The sequence below is a fragment of the Diabrotica undecimpunctata genome, chromosome 9 (genome assembly GCF_040954645.1).
Source record: "Diabrotica undecimpunctata isolate CICGRU chromosome 9, icDiaUnde3, whole genome shotgun sequence".
Taxonomy (NCBI): domain Eukaryota; kingdom Metazoa; phylum Arthropoda; class Insecta; order Coleoptera; family Chrysomelidae; genus Diabrotica; species Diabrotica undecimpunctata.
Genome location: NC_092811.1, coordinates 110,001,571 through 110,021,775, shown reverse-complemented (window position 1 = coordinate 110,021,775; position 20,205 = coordinate 110,001,571). Strand labels below are relative to the sequence as shown.

General features: G+C 33.8%; 1 protein-coding gene across 8 annotated transcripts in view; it reads right to left on the bottom strand.

The window, feature by feature from the left end:
• Fhos (Formin homology 2 domain containing) overlaps nt 1–20,205 on the bottom strand; it is a 782,871-nt gene that overhangs the window by 62,488 nt on the left and 700,178 nt on the right. For all 8 annotated transcript variants that reach the window (XM_072543993.1, XM_072543991.1, XM_072543994.1 and 5 more), the window contains one exon: nt 3,354–3,412. In XM_072543993.1, coding sequence (XP_072400094.1) covers nt 3,354–3,412 — 59 coding nt within the window. The remainder of the gene's footprint in view (nt 1–3,353; nt 3,413–20,205) is intronic.

Below are 20,205 nucleotides of genomic sequence, written 5' to 3'. Positions count from 1 at the left end.
TTTATTTAGTTTTGCAATTTCCAATAATGGAGAGAGATCATTTAAATCACGAATCGCAGTGGCGTGCTTCAAGCAGGCATAAGTTAAAGAGACGTTGCCGAGGTGCTCCACACGAACAGAAGTGTCATTAATCGTTTGTGGTTAAGGCGCCAAAAAACTGGTAATGTTGTTGAACGTCATACAGGCTATACAAAGGATAACCAACCATATTAAAGACCATTTTTTATTAGGTTGCAGGCTTTGCAAGATCGCACTGTAAGTGCATCACAACTACAATGGTTTGTAAGTGGCCAAAACCATTAGAAATAGACTGCATGAAGTAGGGTTAAATGCTCGAAGACCTGTGAGAGTGCCTGTGTTATTCAGAGGAAGTCGCGCTCATCGACTTCACAAGACTACCGAAATTGAGTTAAAAGTGAGTGGGCCTCTACTTTGTTCTCAGATGAGTCCCGATTTGGATATGCACCAGATACATGACGGACAAGAATTTGGAGACGATATGGCAATTCTGAACGGTTGGTCACCATGCAGGAGGTTCATAGACAGCTAGGCGGCTGTAAAATGGTATGGGTTGGCATCACTCTTGGTGAAAGAATTAATCTCGTTTGCATGGAACAGTTTCTAAATGCAACATACTACCTCGAAATTATTCTTAAACCTACTGTTGTACCCTTTGCATAACAAGCTAGTCCCCAATATTAATTAATGCATCACAATGAGCGTTGCAGCATACGGCCAGAGTCGTACAAAAATTCTTCGAAGATAATGAAATTGAGGTTTTACCATGACCTGCACAATCGCCAGATTTAAACCCAATTGAGTATATAAGAAACATATTGGGCAAACGCGTTTTACAACAAAATATTACGTTCAATACAAGGCAGCCACTGTTTGAGGACCTTTCAATGGAGTGGAAAACAATATCGTAGCAAGACATTGACCATCTGATCATGAGTTTGCCTTACAGATGTAGGACAGTAATCAATTATTATTTGAAATCCTTCTGTAATCTCGCAATTTTGTTTTTGTCCTCCAGACTATTTTGATGTATGTATATAGACCACAGAATTTTTGTAATCATCCTAGATCCAAATAGGGGATACATAATGAAATGCAAATAAAGCAACTATTCTGGTTGCTATGTGGATGACAATAGATTGGAATAGGACAAAAACTTGCAAAAGGTTTTATTTAAATGTACAAATTTACTGTAATCAGCTTCAACTGTTCAGATATGTCCAGCGGTTTAGTCAAATGGTCAAGTAATTTAGTATTTAATTCGAATACATTCATTTTAGACGAGTTGACTGGGAAAATCTATTAAACAATCGAATCAAGTAAATAGAACGATGTATTATTTTTTGGCCGAATAAAAATCTAGTGGGGGCGGTCTACTGACCTATAAAGTAGAGTATAAATCTATTTACTCTACTCAACTATTAGATTATCGAAACGTGGACTGAGATTAATTATAATAATAGTCTCCCGTTTTATACCGCTGTCGCGGTGTTGGGAGTATAGCAGGGTAGTCTGCTATATCTAGGGCCTACGGTATACAAGGAAGGTAACATGGCCAGTGCTACGCTTCAACCGTCTATTATTACCCCTGGTTTTACCCAAGGTACTCATTTTTATTCAGGCTGAGTCGACCTGGGGCCTATAGACATTTTTAAAATGTCTAGATGTTCTTGCCGGCGGTGGGATTCGAACCCCGGACCACCAGCTTGCGAGTCAAGCATCCTACCGCTTGCGCTACGCCGGCCCTCTGAGATTAATTATACCAATTCATAAATAAAAAATTTATCCATGTTGGCAATCTCAATGAAACTATCTATATAACTATACTTCACACCATCACTTCCTTAACACACTGTGCGTTAAAATTAACGCATAATTTTAAAATTATAATTTCAGCCGTAATAAAAAAAATTGTTTGTCCTTTTGTTCTTTAAGGTTGCTGAACATCTGAAATAAAAACGACCCGAGACAAGAGAGAAAACAAAAACAATGCTATAAACAGCAGAGATGAAAACTCTCTGAAAAATCGAAGGTAATAAACTAGCCATAAGTATGGATATAAAAAACGAGGTATAGATATAGATATATGATGGACATGCAAAGTAAAGAACATCAAGGATTGGTTAGGAAAGAGAAGATTACAATGGCAGATCAGCAGACTGTTGTCATTCGGCTTATATGATCAGAAGATAATATAAGCCGAATGACAAGAAATATAGTAGTAAAGATGCAAGGGTTCCCTAATAGGAAGATATACAGTGGGAAGACAACGAAAACAATGGAATGACATCTTACTGAAGGCACATTGAAAAACAGACAGAGTTATTACTAGACCAAATGAAGAAGAATATTCAAGATAGGGATTTAACGTCTATATGGACAAAACAAAGTATTTACTTGTTGGTTCATAAAAAAAAAGTTCATCTTATCATAGAAAATAACCAAGAAATAAAAGCTTATTAAGACTACATCTACCTGAGACTAATATATATGATCACACCAGAAATGATGACAAGAAAATTAACTCTAGAATTATATAAGCAAAAAGAGCAATTTGACGTCTTAATGCTTTGGAGTAATTAGATCAAAAAACAAAATTGATATCAATGAGGTTATAATCAAAAGCAAACTATTTTATTGTGCAAAAACTTGGAAACTAAGACACAAAACCAAATGAGCTAAAAAAAAAAAAGAATAAAAAGTATTAGAATTAGATGTACTTCGAAGATCACTACGGATATCAAGAAAAAAAGAATAAGAAACGAATAGACAAAAAATGGTATGGGAAAAGGAAAAACAATTATGAAGAATATATAAAGAAAACAGCTAATCTGATACGGACACGTAAGTTAAATAAATGAAAAGACTTAATAAAAGTTAAATAAAGCAAAGAAGACTTAGGCTAGTTAAACGGCCGGCATTTCCCAGACAATTAGCACAAGAGACCTATAAGAGATTACCTGTGGCAGAACAGGGAGGAATAATTAAAGAAGATAGATAGATAGAAGGAATATAAACGTCGTTTGATAATTGGAGATTAAGGTATTGTTGATTTTTAGAAAAAGTTTTTATCACTTATTGCCCATATACAGTAACTTATAATACTTTTTATTGTTTTTTAAATTAATTTTATTTTGTGCATCTTTTAAAATTAAGTTTTTCATGCCGCTCTTCCCTTTAACAATAAGTTTAAAAAAAAGCGTCGTGGACTGATTAGGTTTAGAAATTCCTGCTCTAAGATCTTCTTCTGACTAATCGTTTCTTGTATCAGACACAAACAATATCGTTCGTAACTAATAACTATTACCGATAAACTGAAAAACAACGTAACTTACCAATTATGGTGTGAACGCGAACGGAGAGTTGGGTCCTCAATACTATAGAGTTCTTTTTGCTGAAACAAAAAAAACTTATTAGCAATCTTACTTGTCTATCTCCACCAACTCATTAACCCACATACCAGAATAACGTTATGACTTTAAATTACGCGCTATACCGTATTAATTACAAAACATATATAAATAATTATAAATTAAGACCTTTGATCATGTGAACAACCAACAACTATTAATTAAAGATGCTTGGTTTATAAAATTAATATATTAGTTACAAAATGTAGATAGAAAAATACATTCCATTATTTTTTGTATTTTTTGACGAAAAATCTTACAGCCTTTTTTGTAAATATATATTCTAATTATTTTCAAAATTGTAGGAACTAAACTCCAAGAAATGGAGTTTAGTTATTGGAGTTTAGTTATTGGAGTTTACCATTCAGCGTTATTCTTGGTCTTCCAGTAGCGTACAAAAATTTTTTGTAAGAATTAGAGGTAATGATACAATTTATATAAAGTGACTTCACTTATTTAAAATTTCCAGAACGTCAACCTTAGAGTTCAAATTTTCCTAACACAGCTACATAATGATACGAAACCCATACGGAACTGCTCGATCTTTCATAGGCGTCAACATGGTGTAATAATCAGAAAAATGTAATCATCATTATATTGGAAATTTTAGAATTATATTGATTAAATATCCAAAAGCATTTGTTATTATTATTAATATAAATTCTATGAAATAACTCTAAGTCTAATATTCCACAAAATAATAATTTTAATTAAATATATTAGACAATTGTACGCGACTGATACGGAAATACTTCAAATTTGATTGACAGTTCAGCGTGTGGCAAAAGTGTATAAAGTGTTGCCGCTTTTTTAGAGTAAGAATTTTGTTTGTTTTGATTTCTTACACAGTTGGATCATAATATAACATATTAATAAATTGTATTTATAAATACATATTATTAAATTTAGATTAATAGCTTTAACAACTAATTATTGTTGTGTGTTGTGATTGTGATATGCCAAAACAAATAAATAGTCTGTAGAAAGCTGATAAGCTTTCAAATAAGATATATTATTTTGAAAACGAAATAATGGCGGGACGTTTTTACTATTAAAGCCCTAAATGAGGTAAGTTTAAAATTTAGAATATATAATTTTGCATTAAAATGTTTTCTTGTGTATTTTAGTGTGTTGCAGTAGTCTTAAAACTAAGTGTATTTACTGTTGATATATTAGTTTGACAAATGGTTGACATTTTAAAAATTCCTCACTTACTAACTATTCCGATATTTTGGCAACGCTGTGGGGTTCTGACGTCGTAAATCTTGAATAAAATTCAACGTGCAAGCATTTTTATATGAAAAATGCTATACTTGTACTGACCTTCCGTGACTGGCGCTCGTTTTCTGTGCACTGATAGTAGCGGCGGACTAAGAATCCGTTTATGAGCAAAGTTTTTTTTATGAACAAGCATTGTAAATTATTATTGTATCTATTTTACTAAAAATATACATGAAGAAATATTACTTTAAACCTAATTATTAGAATAACACTCTGCACATACACAAGTCAAATGTTCAAGGCACATGAATTTGACATATATTTTACACGAGAAATGTGATGGTCGATTTTTTCTCCTGTCACAATAACTAACGTACAAGTTATCTTGTTAACTGCCGTGATGTGAAAGTGGGATGTTTTGCTCACTTACTTTTTTATTTTTTCCAACTAAGTAAGGTATTTGTGGGGGACTGGCTAGGTATTCATCTTCAATTTCATTCTCAGAATCAAAATATATTTCTGGTGTCTCTACTGTATCCTGTTCGCCGTCTTTGTCGTTCACTACCTTTTCATATGTTCATCTTCAATAAGACAGTCTATCATTAGCCGCTCTAGTCGTTCTTGCTCTTTTTCATATAATGCCATCTATTATTAGTTAATACTAATAATTTTCAGAATACCATTTTTTACCTTTTATAAAATACAAAGAAAACACACCAAATTTTCAATAAGTTTATCTGTGAAATTACTATATTTGATAATTGATACTGGCTGAAACCGATACTTGTTACTTAAAATCTCTGGATAATATGTAGATTACTAGCTTTGGTACAGCTCCAGAGTTGGCCCCCATGTACCCATACTGGCCTCAGTACTTGCTTGTAAATGGATAGTTTATCATGAATGGATAATGTTAAATTTTTTTCAACCAGCCAATACAATTTCTTATATCTAATATCAAGCTCCCCTCTTTTCTTTTTGACATGTACTTTCCAGCGCAGCCTCGCGTCTAGGGTGATGCCCAAGTATTTTTCTGATGTTGCATAAGAAACTTGGGTATCATTTATTCTAACTGGGAAATGTTTTTGTTTTTTTGATTTGTAAGTTAATGTGTGCAGATTTAGTCTCATTTAATTTTATTCGCCATTTCCAGCTCCAGGTTTGTATTGTATTTACTGATAATTGCGACTTATCAGTCTCTTCTTCACTAGTGTCCCCTATCGTTAGTATGGCTGTATCATCCGCGAAGATGGCAATAGTGTTTTGTTCTAGCTCTGGAATGTCACACGTATACAACAGGTACAAGATCGGACCTAATACACTTTCTTGTGGCACGCCAGCTTTGATCTCCCTTAAATCGGTGTATACTTCTTGTTGTTTTACTCTGAAATATCTATTCGCAATGTATGTATGATGCGAATAGATATTTAGAGTCTTATGCCAGACTTTATCAAACGCCTGTGCTACGTCCAAGTATATTATAGAGCAGATTTTCTTTTTTTCTAATGTTTTTTCTATTATACTTGTGATTCTGTGAACTTAATCTATAGTGGAATGTTTATTTCTGAAACCAAATTGATGATCTGGTATAAGATTTTTTATTTCTATTATTGGTTTTAATCTTCTTAATAGAAATTTTTTAAATAGTTTTGACATCACCGGAAGGAGTGATATTGGTTGATAGGATGTCACTTCATTAGGTTTACCTGGTTTGGCGGCGATCATAAGGACTTCGGCTACTTTCCAGAGTCTGGGAACATATCTCAATCTAAAAGCAACATTTATTAGGTGTGTCAGCTTAACTATGGCTTTTCTTGGTAGATTTCTTAATAGTTTTCCTGTTATAAGATCATATCCTGGAGCTTTTGTAGGATTTAAATTCTCTTTTATCTCTGTTGACTCTTCTCTAAATGATGTCAACGTTATTATTTCTTCGGTTTGGAATGGTTATTCCTATCTTAGTTCTTCACCATCATTGTCGTTGGGTTTGAACGTGGTTTCTAAATGATCTGCAAATCGTTCTGCTTTCTGTTCGTTACTTTTAGCTCAGTTGCCGTTTTCCAACTTAATAGGAGAATGAATAATTGGTCTCTTCATTCTTTTTGTTGCCTTCCATAACGAATAATCTGTGTTCTGGTCAGCTGTTATATTACTTAAAAAAGAATCAATTGTTGCATTTTTTATATTCTATAATATCTCCTTTTTTAGTTTTTGTGTAGCATTATTTAGAGTAGTTTTATCTTGTGGAGCTCTTTATTGCTGCCATTCTTTTCTTAACTTTTTTTTTCTAGTTATTCGCTTTTGTTCTAGAAGTCATTGTGCGAGTATTTTTCTAAACTACCTGTTCGATATTTTTTATAAAAACTTCTAATTCGTCATCAAGTTGCCTCGTGTTTCTCAATGGCACAGCAAGATTAATTTTGTATTCAAGGTTTATTTTGAGGCTCTTCCAGTCAGTTTTTTTATTAGTCAATATTGAATTGAACTCTTTTTTGATTACTGCATCACTCATAGTTAAAATTATCGGTGAGTGATCAGAGTTCATGTTCCAGCCGTCATTGATATCAATATAGTTAGCTGAGATATTTTTGTAAATAAAGAAATCTATCAGGTCTCGAATTTTGTTCCTATCGGCAGGCCAGTATGTTGGTCTACCAGTAGATATTGCTTCACCCTTTTATTCTTTAATAGCTGACAATATTCTTTTTCTTTAGTTGTAGTTAGCCTAGAGTCCCAGTGGGTATTCTTTGCATTAAAGTCGCCAGCGATGATGTATCTTTTGGCTAAAGTGTTAAAAAAAACTCTTGTTTAATTAACATACTGTTGAAGTGATGGGATGAAATAGAGGAAGAAGGGATGAATAAAGAACAAAAAGGATAATAGAAATAGAAGAAGCATTAAATAGAGAAAACAAAGTACAAAAGCGTCAGTCATAATCTTTTAAGATTAATAGCCACTGAAATGGATGATGCCGTATTTTCAATTAGACATAAAGCTTCTTTCAAACTTCCTCACTCTATCTCGTATTTACATAGCGATTAACATGTTAACATTATTGTTATAATAACTTCCAATATAGTTGTTGGGTGCCTGGTTAAAATTTGTCACAATGTAATAATTGCCATATTGTTAGTTTACAATTAAAAATTTCTAATCTTTTGTAATCATGTAATTTTTTATCTTTCTGCATATAGTAATAACAAGTTAATGACGTTAAGTAATAATTTAAGTACAGTAATTACAAAATTAGCATAAACAATTTAAAATAAGTAAACAATTTAGAATAAGACATACAGTACAGTTAACAAAATCTATTAGCTTCATTCGTCTCGTAAATTGTGGAAATCCAAAAGATCAATTATAGAAAGTGTATAACAAGCATAATTCTTCAAAGATAATTGTTAGGAAGAATGTTTGTCTTCCCATAATAATTCCACCACTCGACCGATCAGTTTCCTGTGTATTGTTATCTAAATATCTTTGAAACGCAATTCCATCCACTATTGTTAGTTTGTTTGTTTATGTATATATGTGTATATGTAAAAATCATGTCCAAATTTAGAAACTTTCACCAGCTACCTTATATATCATGTAGGTATCTCGAATTGATATTCATAGACCAGGAAACTACATAAAGTAATATCTATTTATTTATTAGCTAAACAATTATAAGCAATCATATTTAGAAATGTACTATTGATACTACTTGTTACTATTTATTGTCTTCACTTGATCCCATCCCTGACTCTTGCTCTTCACGACTTTCTTAGTTTAGTTTATCGTATTCTGAGCCTAGTACTGGGTTGAACGGAAAGTTCGGGCAGGCTCGTATATATTTCATATTTTGTATTGCTCCACATTTGAATTTTAAATAATTGCTGTCGTTGGTTGATCATTGGTGTAAAGTTGTGTAGGTGTAGGTGCTAGTACGCTACCCTAAGTTAAGCCGTTTGTTCTTTTTCGCCCCTCAAGATTCATGTAGAATCGTCCATTTTGCAATAGCGATTCCACTGCTATTTTGGCGAGTTGGTAGTTAAGAGTGTCGTAGACCTTCTACAGCAGGTTTCTGCGATTTAAAGTGTCATACGCTGCGCATAGGTTGACGAGAAATAGGTCTGTTATCTTTTTTATAATTTGGCTCTATTCGATTCACATGGGAACAGGCCACAGAAATTAAGGCGAGAATAGAACGAGCTAGAGCAGCATTTAACAATATGAAGAAGCTCCTCATAAGCAAGGATTTGTCTCTTCCCCTAAAACCACGTCTAGTTAAATGCTACATTTTTTCGATCTTACTATATGGTATGAAGGCCTGGACGCTGACAGAGTCGCTCAAGAGAAAACTAGAAGCATTGGAAATGTGGGTGTACCGACGCATTCTTCGTATATCCTGGACCGAACATGTCACCAACATAGAGGTACTCCAAAGAATCGGAAAGGAGAAAAAAATCGTGAGCACAATCAAACAAAGAAAGCTCGAATATCTAGGACACATATTGGGACACGATAAGTACTGTCTACTGCAATTGATTGTTCAGGGGAAATAGACAATAAGCGAGGGCCAGGCAGGAGAAGGCACTCGTGGCTCCAAAATCTGCGAAAGTGGTTCGGGCTCACATCGGTCGAACTATTCAGAAGCGCCGCAAACAAGATCAGAATTGCCATGTTAATATCCAACGTTCGCAACGGACAGGGCACTTGAAGAAGAAGATTCGATTCAGGGTAACTCTTTTATACAACTTATACCATTATCTTCTTCTTCTTCAGGTGCCATCTCCGCTATGGAGGTTGGCAATCATAATAGCTATTTTAATTTTTAAGGCAGTAGCTCTAAATAGTTCTTTTGAGCTGCATCCTAACCATTCTCTTAGGTTCTTAAGCCATGAAATTCGTCTTCTTCCGATGCTTCTTCTGCCATCTATCTTTCTTTGCATTAGTCGCAGGATGCCATACTTCTCGCCCCGTATCACATGTCCGAGATACTGTAGCTTTCTTTCTTTAATTGTAAGTTCAACTTCCTTCTCTTCACCTATTCTTCTCAGTACTTCATTCTTCGTAACTCTATCTACCCAGGAAACCTTCATAATTCTTCTATTTGTCCACATTTCAAAGGCGTTAAGTCGTCTCATACCATTATATTCTTTGGTTTTTCTGTGGTTTTCTCAGGTTTTAGTGTAGTTATTTTACTTTGTTGCGTAGTTTTGATGTTTCGTATATCGTTCGACACTTGAACAGGGTAGAATTCAATTTTTGCCACAATTACAAAATGTTTACTCCACTCACATATCATTAACTCCTACAGCTTGTCGATTTTTGTGATTGTGAATTTAGTTCTTTGTTGAGTTCTTTCGTGGTGAAAGGTGTCAAAGTGCTTTTTCTCGGTTGTTGGGGAGTGGTTGATACCTGTTTTTTTGAATGCGATGATAGTTTTGCCGTTGAGAAGTAGTTGGTGGATTATCTGGTTGGGAGTAACGTTCTAAGGCGCTTTGGTCACCTTTGGGTTACTATTCAGTTTTCTTATTAGGTTCCAAGCAATTTTGCTGCTGTAAGACATGCCCATACGTTCAAGGTTCAAGAGCGTTGCTAGAGTCTATTGTTTCCTTGCTAAATGGGCCTTTGTTGAATAGTTTTTCATACTTGTGAAAGGTGCATTTGGAGAAATCTGATAGACCTATTTGCAGGACACGCTTTGCAGGATTTGTATGAAGGTTAGATAGTTTTCTATTGTTAGATCTAGGATTGTGAGTTCAGTATCTAGGTCGTCAAAATACTCAGGCCAATTGGCCTTTTTGAAGTTGAAGGTATCTCGATTGTTTTGATGGCTACATAAATTTGTACACCTATTGGTCTATGTTGAGTTTTTGAGATTGTACCATAGGCATTTTTTATACAGAAATTGGATTTTCTCGCTTACAAAGCATTTATCGGGGTTGTAGCCATGTTTACAGATCTTGCTATTAAACGAACATGACAGCTTTATGATAGCTTTCTATTTCATCTCTAAATTATCCTTAAAGTCTTCTTCTCTTTTTCCTGTGTTTATTCCAGAATTTTGTTTATTCAGCATCCTGATTCCTGTCTTCTAAGATGTCCGTATCAGGCTAGTAGTTTTTCCTCTATATAATCAGTTATATCTAAGTTGATTTTCATATGTTTATTAACTTTTGAATTATTTATTCCATCTTGTTTTGTGACTCTACAACTTCTCCTTAGAAATGCCATCTTGGTTTCATACATTGGTCTATTTTTGGCTATTTTTTTCTACAGGTTGTTCAAATGTATAAATGTTATCTACATATTATTTTTCTGCTGTAACGCCTGCTTGGTCTCCTCGAACCTTATACATCTGTTCTCGCATTTCTCATATTTTCTTTCTTCTATTTGGATATGATTTATTCTCTTTCAGTGGGTAAATATGCTAGTGTCAGTACTTTTTCAAACCTAGTATGTATCATTCAGAATAATTTCTTTGATCCGTTTTGAAATATTTTGTTTGGTATTCTTTCATCTGATTTCCATACCAGGTCACTAAAGGTTTGATAAACCGAAACAAATTCTCTTAGAAGTCACTTCTTATGATATGCTAGGTATCTGGGATTATTAGTTTTTCCTTTTGAAACAAATTTTTTTAGAAAAAAAGCAGACAGAATAATATAGCCTTCATTTCCTGGACACTAAATTAGCACCACATACGAGGAGTTTAATCTGCTGTAAATAATATATAATAAATAATCTTTTCAAGATGTTCTACCGTCGACAGAACTAATTTATTTCCTAAGCTAGAAATATTTAAATATAAAATATCAGTTTCGAAGTAAAAAGGTTTTATTGATTACACAATGAGAGGATAAAGTTTAATTTGCCAACTTGTTTATTTTAAAGATAAAACAAAATTGCTCAGACACGAAGATTTTTAAACTTGTTTAATATGTAATGGTACGAAAGTTTCGATATTTCGATGAACTTACATCTTGTGACAGCCACATCTACAATTTTTTTTAAATAGCAAAGTGTATCACGCGACATTTCCGTTGAAAGGTGGTCAAAATCTGATTCCAAAAATATATTTTACTAATAATTTTTTCCTTATTTCTTAACTGATGAAATAATAAACATTTTCCAAGTATTTCATTTTAATTTCAATAAAAAAACTCAAAATTTTAGTTTATGAGCTGTTCAAAATGATCAACATTCACCTTCGACATTAGTACAACCTATTTTTTGTTTCTTCTCCAACACTCTGTAACATTTCTCTAGTTGTGCTGTTAGATTCTTGTATAAATATAAATGGAGTAAGATTCGGTAAACTCAGTGGCTATTATATGCCTCCACGTCGTCTAATTCGTCAAGAAATTTTTTTTTTTAAATAATTTCGGATCCTGCTTGCATAATGAGACGAAGCAATTCAACGACGGCTTCTTCTTAGGGTGCCTGTCTGTTTCGAACGTTGGCGATAATTCTGGCTATGATGACTTTGTTGGTTGCTATACGGAATAGCTGTGTTGAGGTCTTTCTATACCATGCTCTCCGGTTAGCAAGCCAGGATATTCTTCTTCGTCCTGGGGTTATTTTTCCTTCAATTTTACCTTGCATAATGCATTGGAGTAGCTCATATCTGCCTTGATTTCTCATTATACGTCCCAAGTACTGCAGCTTACGGCCCATCACGATGTTGACCAAATCCGCGGTTGTGTTCATCCTTCATAGTACTTCTTCATTGTGGCTTTGTCCGTCCATGGTATCTTCAGGATTCTTCTGTATAACCATAGCTCAAAAGCCTGAAGTTTCGATAGAGTTTCCGCCTTCAATGTCCACGTTTCTACTCCGTACAGAAGCACTGAGTGCACTAAGCTATATTTTTGTTACTAGGGTGAGGTCACAGCTCTTGAACATAGAGCTCATAGTCAAGAATGCACATGTTGCCCTTCCGATGCGACATTTAATCTCTTGGGTATTGTCCCACGACTAATTGATTATAGTTCCCAAGTAGTTGTACTGTGAGACACGTTTAATTCTCATTTGGTTCACATACAGATTTGCTCCAATTATGTTTTCCTTATGTCCATATGTTCACTTGTTTCCGTTATTTTGTTCATTAAGTTTTGCAGCTCTTCTATGGTATTGGAAAACACTATTGTATCATCTGCATACCGCAGGTTATTGAGCTTGACTCTATTTATTGAGATGCCTTTATCAATATCTTTTAAAGCTTCTTAAAAAATTTGCTCCGAGTACAGATTAAATATCAGTGGTGAAATTAGGCCATCCTGTCTCACTCCCCTTAAAATTTTGACCTGATCTGTATATTCTTCATCTATTCGGAGCACCGCTGATTGATTCCAATACAGGTTAGCTATAATAGCTTTAGCAGATGGCTCATTAGGCTTATGGTCCTACAGTCTTCACAAACTTTTGCTCCTGGTTTTTTGGGAAATGGTACGAAATCCGATTTGAGCCACTCTACTGGTATTTTTCCTGCCTTATATATTTTATGAACTATTTCAGTTATTACTTTTATTTGATCTGCATCTGCGGTGCCTTTCCATCGTTCATTTGTCTAATGGCTACCATTATTTCTTCTAGTAGGATTTCGCGACCTGAATTTTTTCAATGGTGGGTTCTTGTATTGTTCTAACGTCGTGGAAAAGTTTCTACAAGTATTCCTGCTCATATTAGGCCTTGTGGGCCTAATATTTAAGAATCTTAGGCCCACTTTCCAGAAATTGTGTGTCACATTCAAGAAACAAACAAGGATTTGTATCAGACCTGTATTTTGTTTTACAAACAAAAGTAGGATAAGTTTTAATATTTAATTAGTTAATAAATATTTAGTATTTTAACGGGATTAAGCCACAATTGAAGGTTACAGTAAGTTTAATAATTTTTCAATTTCCCCTTCGAAAATTGAACTGTCAATACTTACTTTAACCTGCAATTGTGGCTTATTCCCATTAAAATAGTAGTTAATTTAAAATTCCACAAGAAAATAGCTTCAGAACAGTATTAAGAAACCGTTATGGGCCCAGCGTTATTCCAAATTTTCGAAGATTGGAAATTCTTTAGTTAATAAATAAGCAAAAAATATAAGAGACATATATTTTTGGATGCAGAATTTGACAATTTTCAAAGAAAGTGTCACACAACACCCTTTGCTATTTAAAAAAATTGGGGATACTGCTGTCACCTGACGTGGCTCATCAAAATAGCGAAACTTTCATACGTGTCCGAACGATTTTGTTTTATCTTTATAATTAATTAGTTGACAGGGGGTAAGACTTTATCCCTTCACTGTATGATTAAAAAAAAAAAGAAAAAAAAAATAAACTGGATGTCAAACCTTTGAATGTGATAGCAAATCTATGCACCAGAGAACAACAGAGATACCACCACAAGGGAAAACTTCTACGAACACCTTCAGATTGTAATAAATGAGACCCCAAATGATGAATATATAATCATCATGGGTGATTTTAACGCCCGTGTTGGCAATGATATAGTTCCAGGAATAAAACAGCGATATAACGAAAATATCAGAAATGAAAACGGAGACCTTCTGACGGACCTCTGCAACATAAACGAGATACGTATTAATAATACATTTTTCCCTCACAAAGAACAATACAAATACACCTTTGAAAACAGTAGAGGACAATGATCTATAATAGACTATATTCTGTCGAATAAAGAGTTCCAGCCCCCTCAAATCTTGGATGTAAGGGCACTAACATCAGCAGAAATAGGAAGCGATCATAAATTGGTATTGTGCAAAATTCGAACACATATATGTGAGAACAAAACACCAGAATACACCACAAAGATAAAAGTCGAAAGCTTACAGGATAACTCCACAAGATACCTATTCCAAAAAAGATTACCCAAAAAAGCAGAAATACATACATCTATCACAGAAAGTTATGGAGTCGAAGAAAGTCAGGCAAAAATTAAGTTTAATATCTTAGCCTCGGCCAAGGAAGTTATTGGTAAAAGTAATATAAATAAAAATAAATCGTTCCCAAGGCGAAAAACTCCATGATTTTGTACAGAAGTGAACGAAAAATGTAAAGAAAAGAAAAAAGCTTACCTGAAATACATGTCAACCAAAACACAAGAGGCATACCATAATTACAAGACAATTAGAAACGAAACACATGCACTTGTAAGAAAAATAAAAAATGATCACTGCGAACGCTTTTCGAAAGAAATGGAATATGATTATTACGGTCTGCAAAAGGAAATATGGCGCTTCATAAGAGGTAAAAGAACAGAGGTAAAGGAACTAATAGAACCAAAACACATACAAAAGGATACGTGGATTGACTACCTAAAAAAAGCTATATCCAGAGGAAGAACAAACGACGCTAGAACCGGAAACACCAGAAATTAGCACAAATGAAGAACTTAATATAAATGTACAGGAAGTTCGAAAAATACTTGAAAACCTGAAGAACACAAAAGCAGCAGGTAAAGACGGGATACCAAACGAGTTACTGAAATATTGTGGAGCAGCAATGACAGAACAATTAACAACATTAATTAATAAAATTATAAAACACGATAAAACACCGGAAGGATGGAGAAAGAGCGAACTAATTCTACTATTAAAAAAAATGGAGATAAAAAACAGCCAGAAAACTACAGAGGTATAAACTTGTTAAATACTACGCTAAAACTTACAACTACAATTTGATAAGTGCTAATAAATCAGATGATAAGTTTAGCAGATGAACAACAGGGTTTTCGTAGTGGAAGATCGTGTACAGATGCAATATTCGTTATAAAGCAAATTACTGAGAAATCACTAGAGTATAATAGACCAGCATTTCTGTGTCTGATTGACCTAAAGAAAGCGTTTGGCAGAGTAAGACTCAAAGATGTAATCCATCTTCTGTATAATATAGAAGTTCCACTAAATATTATGAAAACTATCGATAACATCTACCAAAAACAACAAAATGGAAGTCAGAATAGATGGACAACTTACAGAACCTATAGAAATAGGCAGCGAAATAAAACAAGGGAATTAATTAAGCCTCATGCTCTTCAATTTGATCATGGATGAAATCATCAAAACCGTTAACAAAGGAAGAGGAAACAGAATGGGAAACAAAGAGATCAAGATACTCTATTACGCAGACGACGCAATATTAATAGCCCAAGATAAAGATAGTCTACAAAGAATGGTCCACAGATTTAACATAAGAGCAAAAGAATTTAATATGACAATCTCATCTCGGAAAACTAAAACAATAGTAGTCAGCAAAGAACCAACCAGATGTAAAATAGAAATTGATGGCATCAGTATTGAACAAGTAACGGAAATAAAATACCTGGGAATTACACTGTCTAGCTATGCAGATCTGGACAAAGAAGTGAGGGATCAAGTACAAAAAGCAAATAGACTGGCAGGATGCCTTAATAACACTATATGGCGAAACAGACATATTGACACTGAGATGAAGTCAAGAATTTATAAAGCAAGTGTAAGACCAATAATGACATACGCCTCAGAAACAAGACCCGACACAGCCACAACGCAAAGGCTACTGGAAACGGTAAAGATGAGAGTACTGAGAAGAATTATAGGAAATAGTCTGAGAGATCGAATGAGATGTGAGGGGGCCTTATAACTGGCCCCCTACATTCGAGGGTTGGAAATCTTTTGATTACTGCAAAGCCTTACTTCAAAGGACTTGTGAGTGGATGTATCTCCATAGGTTTGGTTCTTCAGTGACCGTTGAAGGATAAGGATTGTTAATGTGAGCAAATATAGCTCCAGAGAAATAAATCACTTTTAGTTTATCGATTTATAATTAACTATTTTTAGAGTAGAGAGGCCCAAAACGGCCGCAGCTGACTTTACAATATCAAATAATTCTTTCTTTATCACACGTAAAAGAGAAAACCGTATTTATGAGAAAAATGCCCGATTTCGGCGTAGAGAAATATTTTATACATGAATTGAGAGTGTTTTAAAATGCACATGCCTCAAGGACAGTGTGTGAGAACAAACTAATAAAATACTACTTAATGCGTAAAATTGAAGATTACCCCTCTTTCATTTAGGTGTGAAAACTATTTAAGAGGCTGTGACGCCAATGAGTCGGGTATCCCGAGAGCAAACTTGATAAATTGACTATTTTACTTATTCTACACTAAGAAAAGTCTAAAAAATTACATTTTTATTTTATATTTTAAAAACAATATGTTCATTTCTGGAACAAGATGTGAAGACATTAGAAGAAAATGTAATATACAGTGTATAAATGAATGGGCACAAAATAGAAAGCAAAAAAATGGAATAACCACATAAGCAGAATGGAGGAGACCCGTGTGTCGTCAAAATAGCAAGAGATAAGTCACCAATCGGCAGAAGAAGTATCGGACGAGCGCGCAAAAGATGGAGTGACAACCTTTCATAGAGGTATTAATCCGCCAATGAACAAGCAGAATTGCTTATAAAGAGGAAAAAGAATAATACTGTGTCATAGACCTAATCTTAAGCAAAGAACATTAAAAAGTAAGACAACAAACTTTACAATAATACCTCTTTATAAGACAACGACCCTACTTACACTCATATATGGATGGGAAACCTAATTAATTACAAAAAAAAACAACTTTCAATGTAATAGGTACAGCTTAATCTCAAGTGAAAAAGAAAAATGACTATATGCTATACATTGTTTATTTCTGAAGATGGTAAAAAGCCCTAGTAAAAATTTCTATAACTTTGTTTTCGCTTTCCTGAACTATTGTTATAGAGAAGTATCACACTTGTCAATGTAAATACAGATCTATCGATAGTGGGTGCATAAACCAACAAAGGTTGCAGTCCGTCGTTTAAAATGGATTATGAGGTTGATCTAGGTAGGTGCTCCAGTTCACCTGTGTAGGTCGCGAAGGTTTAAAAAAAAACGTTCTATTGAAATTAAAATCAATGAGCTGTCGTTACCCACATAAATCAATGCACTTATTGTATTTATATTGGTGATTAGTTGCGTTGCTACTTTTTGCTGCCATTTTTGGGAGAGTCAGTGTCGTTTGTGTTTTGCTTATCTTATTCCGGGTTCAAATTTGTTGTCGACATGGAAATGTACTCCGGGTATCTTGATCAACAGCTAAGGTTCATAAATATTGCTCGTTAGAAGAATAAATCGACACTTTCTTGATAATGCAGACCTACGTGATCAACTCATTAGCTTAATAAAATTATGAGGAGGATTACAACCGAAAGGAATTTCAATAGGAATTTATAAGCCGGAAAATACAACTAAACAAATTAATATGCCAAATTTTAGTGTATTTTAATGCCAGTTTACAACAGATTGGACAATGAAAGTAAAGAAATTGAATATGAAAAGAAAGCTTACATCAAATAGTTTTAACGTACGCAAAATTGTATTTGATACTATAATGGATGATATTTGAAAAGTGTACTTAATACTATATTATGAATTTATATAGCAATATTCTGTGAAAAACACCATAAACTAATTAATATATCGTTGTGTTTCCAAATCTAGACTTAACGAACGTCTGAACTTTAACTTAATTCGAACGATACTACAACAGTAAAAAGTTTACACGAAGTTTACTACGGGAACATATTTATTTATAACAATTTTTAAATATCAAACAAAAAAAAAACTATTTTTTTTTATGGTCATAATTTTTTCCATTTATTGTTAACAAAGATTTGAGGTACAGTGGTACCTCGATATACGAGCTCCCTAATATACGAGTGTTTTGAGATACGAGCCACAGAGCGAGCGATATTTTGCTTTGAGATGAGAGCAAGATTTGAGACGAGGAATCGGTTTTTATTCAAATTCATACCTCTTATTTGACTACTTCTAATTTGCTTTGTAAATAAAAGGTAGTTTTACTGGGAATAGATCTTTACGGCCTCCCCATAAAGATCATTTTACGGGTCTGTACGTGACTATTACTTGAACCGCCAAATTAAGTGATCATTGGAACTAAAATCCGACAAAAATTCGGATTCTAATACTAACCATATTGCACAAGATATCGGTGTAATTTACACTGTGTAAATTTTTACTACAGGACTCAGTCTGTCTGCTTTGCTTGTTTCCCTCATTTTCGAAGTATTGTTGATAAGTTGGGTTCGCGTTTTGTGATTTTTGTACATTACAATATTACATTTATTTTTACAACCATGGGTTCGAAGAAAAAGATGATGTCTATTGAACTAAAACGTAAAATAATTGAAAAAGATGAGCAAGGTGTGCGAGTAACTGACTTGGCGATAATGCACGGGTGAACCACATCAATATGTACTTTACTTAAACGGAAGGAGGTGATAAATGGTATAATGCCAGCTAAGAGAGTTACAATAATTTCTAAGCTCCGGACTTTTCTTCATGAAAAGATGGAGAAACTACTAATGGTGTGGGTGACAGAGAAGCAGCTTCAAGGAGGAACCTTAACACAAAGCATCATATGTGAAAAGGCACGAGCGATTTACAAAGATTTGCTGAAGCAGATCCACACTTCCACAAATGATAAATCGGAAGACTCGTTTAAAGCCAGTCGGGGCTGGTTTGACAACTTTAGAAAAAGGACCGGCATTCACTCCGTCGTCAGGCATAGTGAGGTAGCAAGTTCCCAAAACATAGAGCTCAAAGGTGTTTTGAGCTCTATCATACAACGATTTGATAATTCTCTTTTTGATGTTTATGTTTGATTCAGTAATAATTTAGATATCTGTTGTTGTAGTTTGGTTTTATTAAACCTTGATTGCATACCCTGGAATGGAATTAAGTACATTTTATTCACAGATCCTTGCTCAAATGGAGCTATCTAATCGAGTAGCGTAGGGCAAAGAATGTATTTGACAATAAATTTTTAAATCAAAAATTCATATTGCGTAATGTTTACTTCTTCGTTTATGGAGAGAAAGGTAAAGTATATTTACGTCAACAAATGATTAATACAAATTAATAAAGTAACATGGCATTAAAATGTAAAATATTTGTGTCTTCTGATCAAACGCCAGATAATCAAATATGCTAATTATCGGTTTCTTCACACTTTTTCGTAAATATTTAAAGATCAACCATTAGGTGTTAATTTACAACAACCTGTTAAAAAGAAAGTAAGCTGCTGTTATTTTAATGTGAACATTCACATTAAAATTAATTTTTTATGGTCAATATAAATATCTTCAGTTGTAGGTGGACCAAAGCTATCATCTTTCGATTTAATAAGATTATTAAGTGGGAAGTTCATTCTGCATTAATTATGCATTTTTATCTAGAACAGAACGTCCAATATTTCACCTATATTTGTGACTTCCGATCATTGTAATTTTTCTTATATGTTAAAAGTAAATTTTAAAGTTCATGAAAATATAATTTTAATGTTTCTCTCCCCTTTTATTTTGTGACATTTAATTATAGCTATTATATTTATCTATAATATAAAAATGAATCGCAAAATGTGTTGGTAAGTGCATAACTCAACAACGCATGGGCCAATCTTAACAATTTTTTTTTTAAAATGTTTCTTGAACTCTAAGGCTGGTTTTTACGGC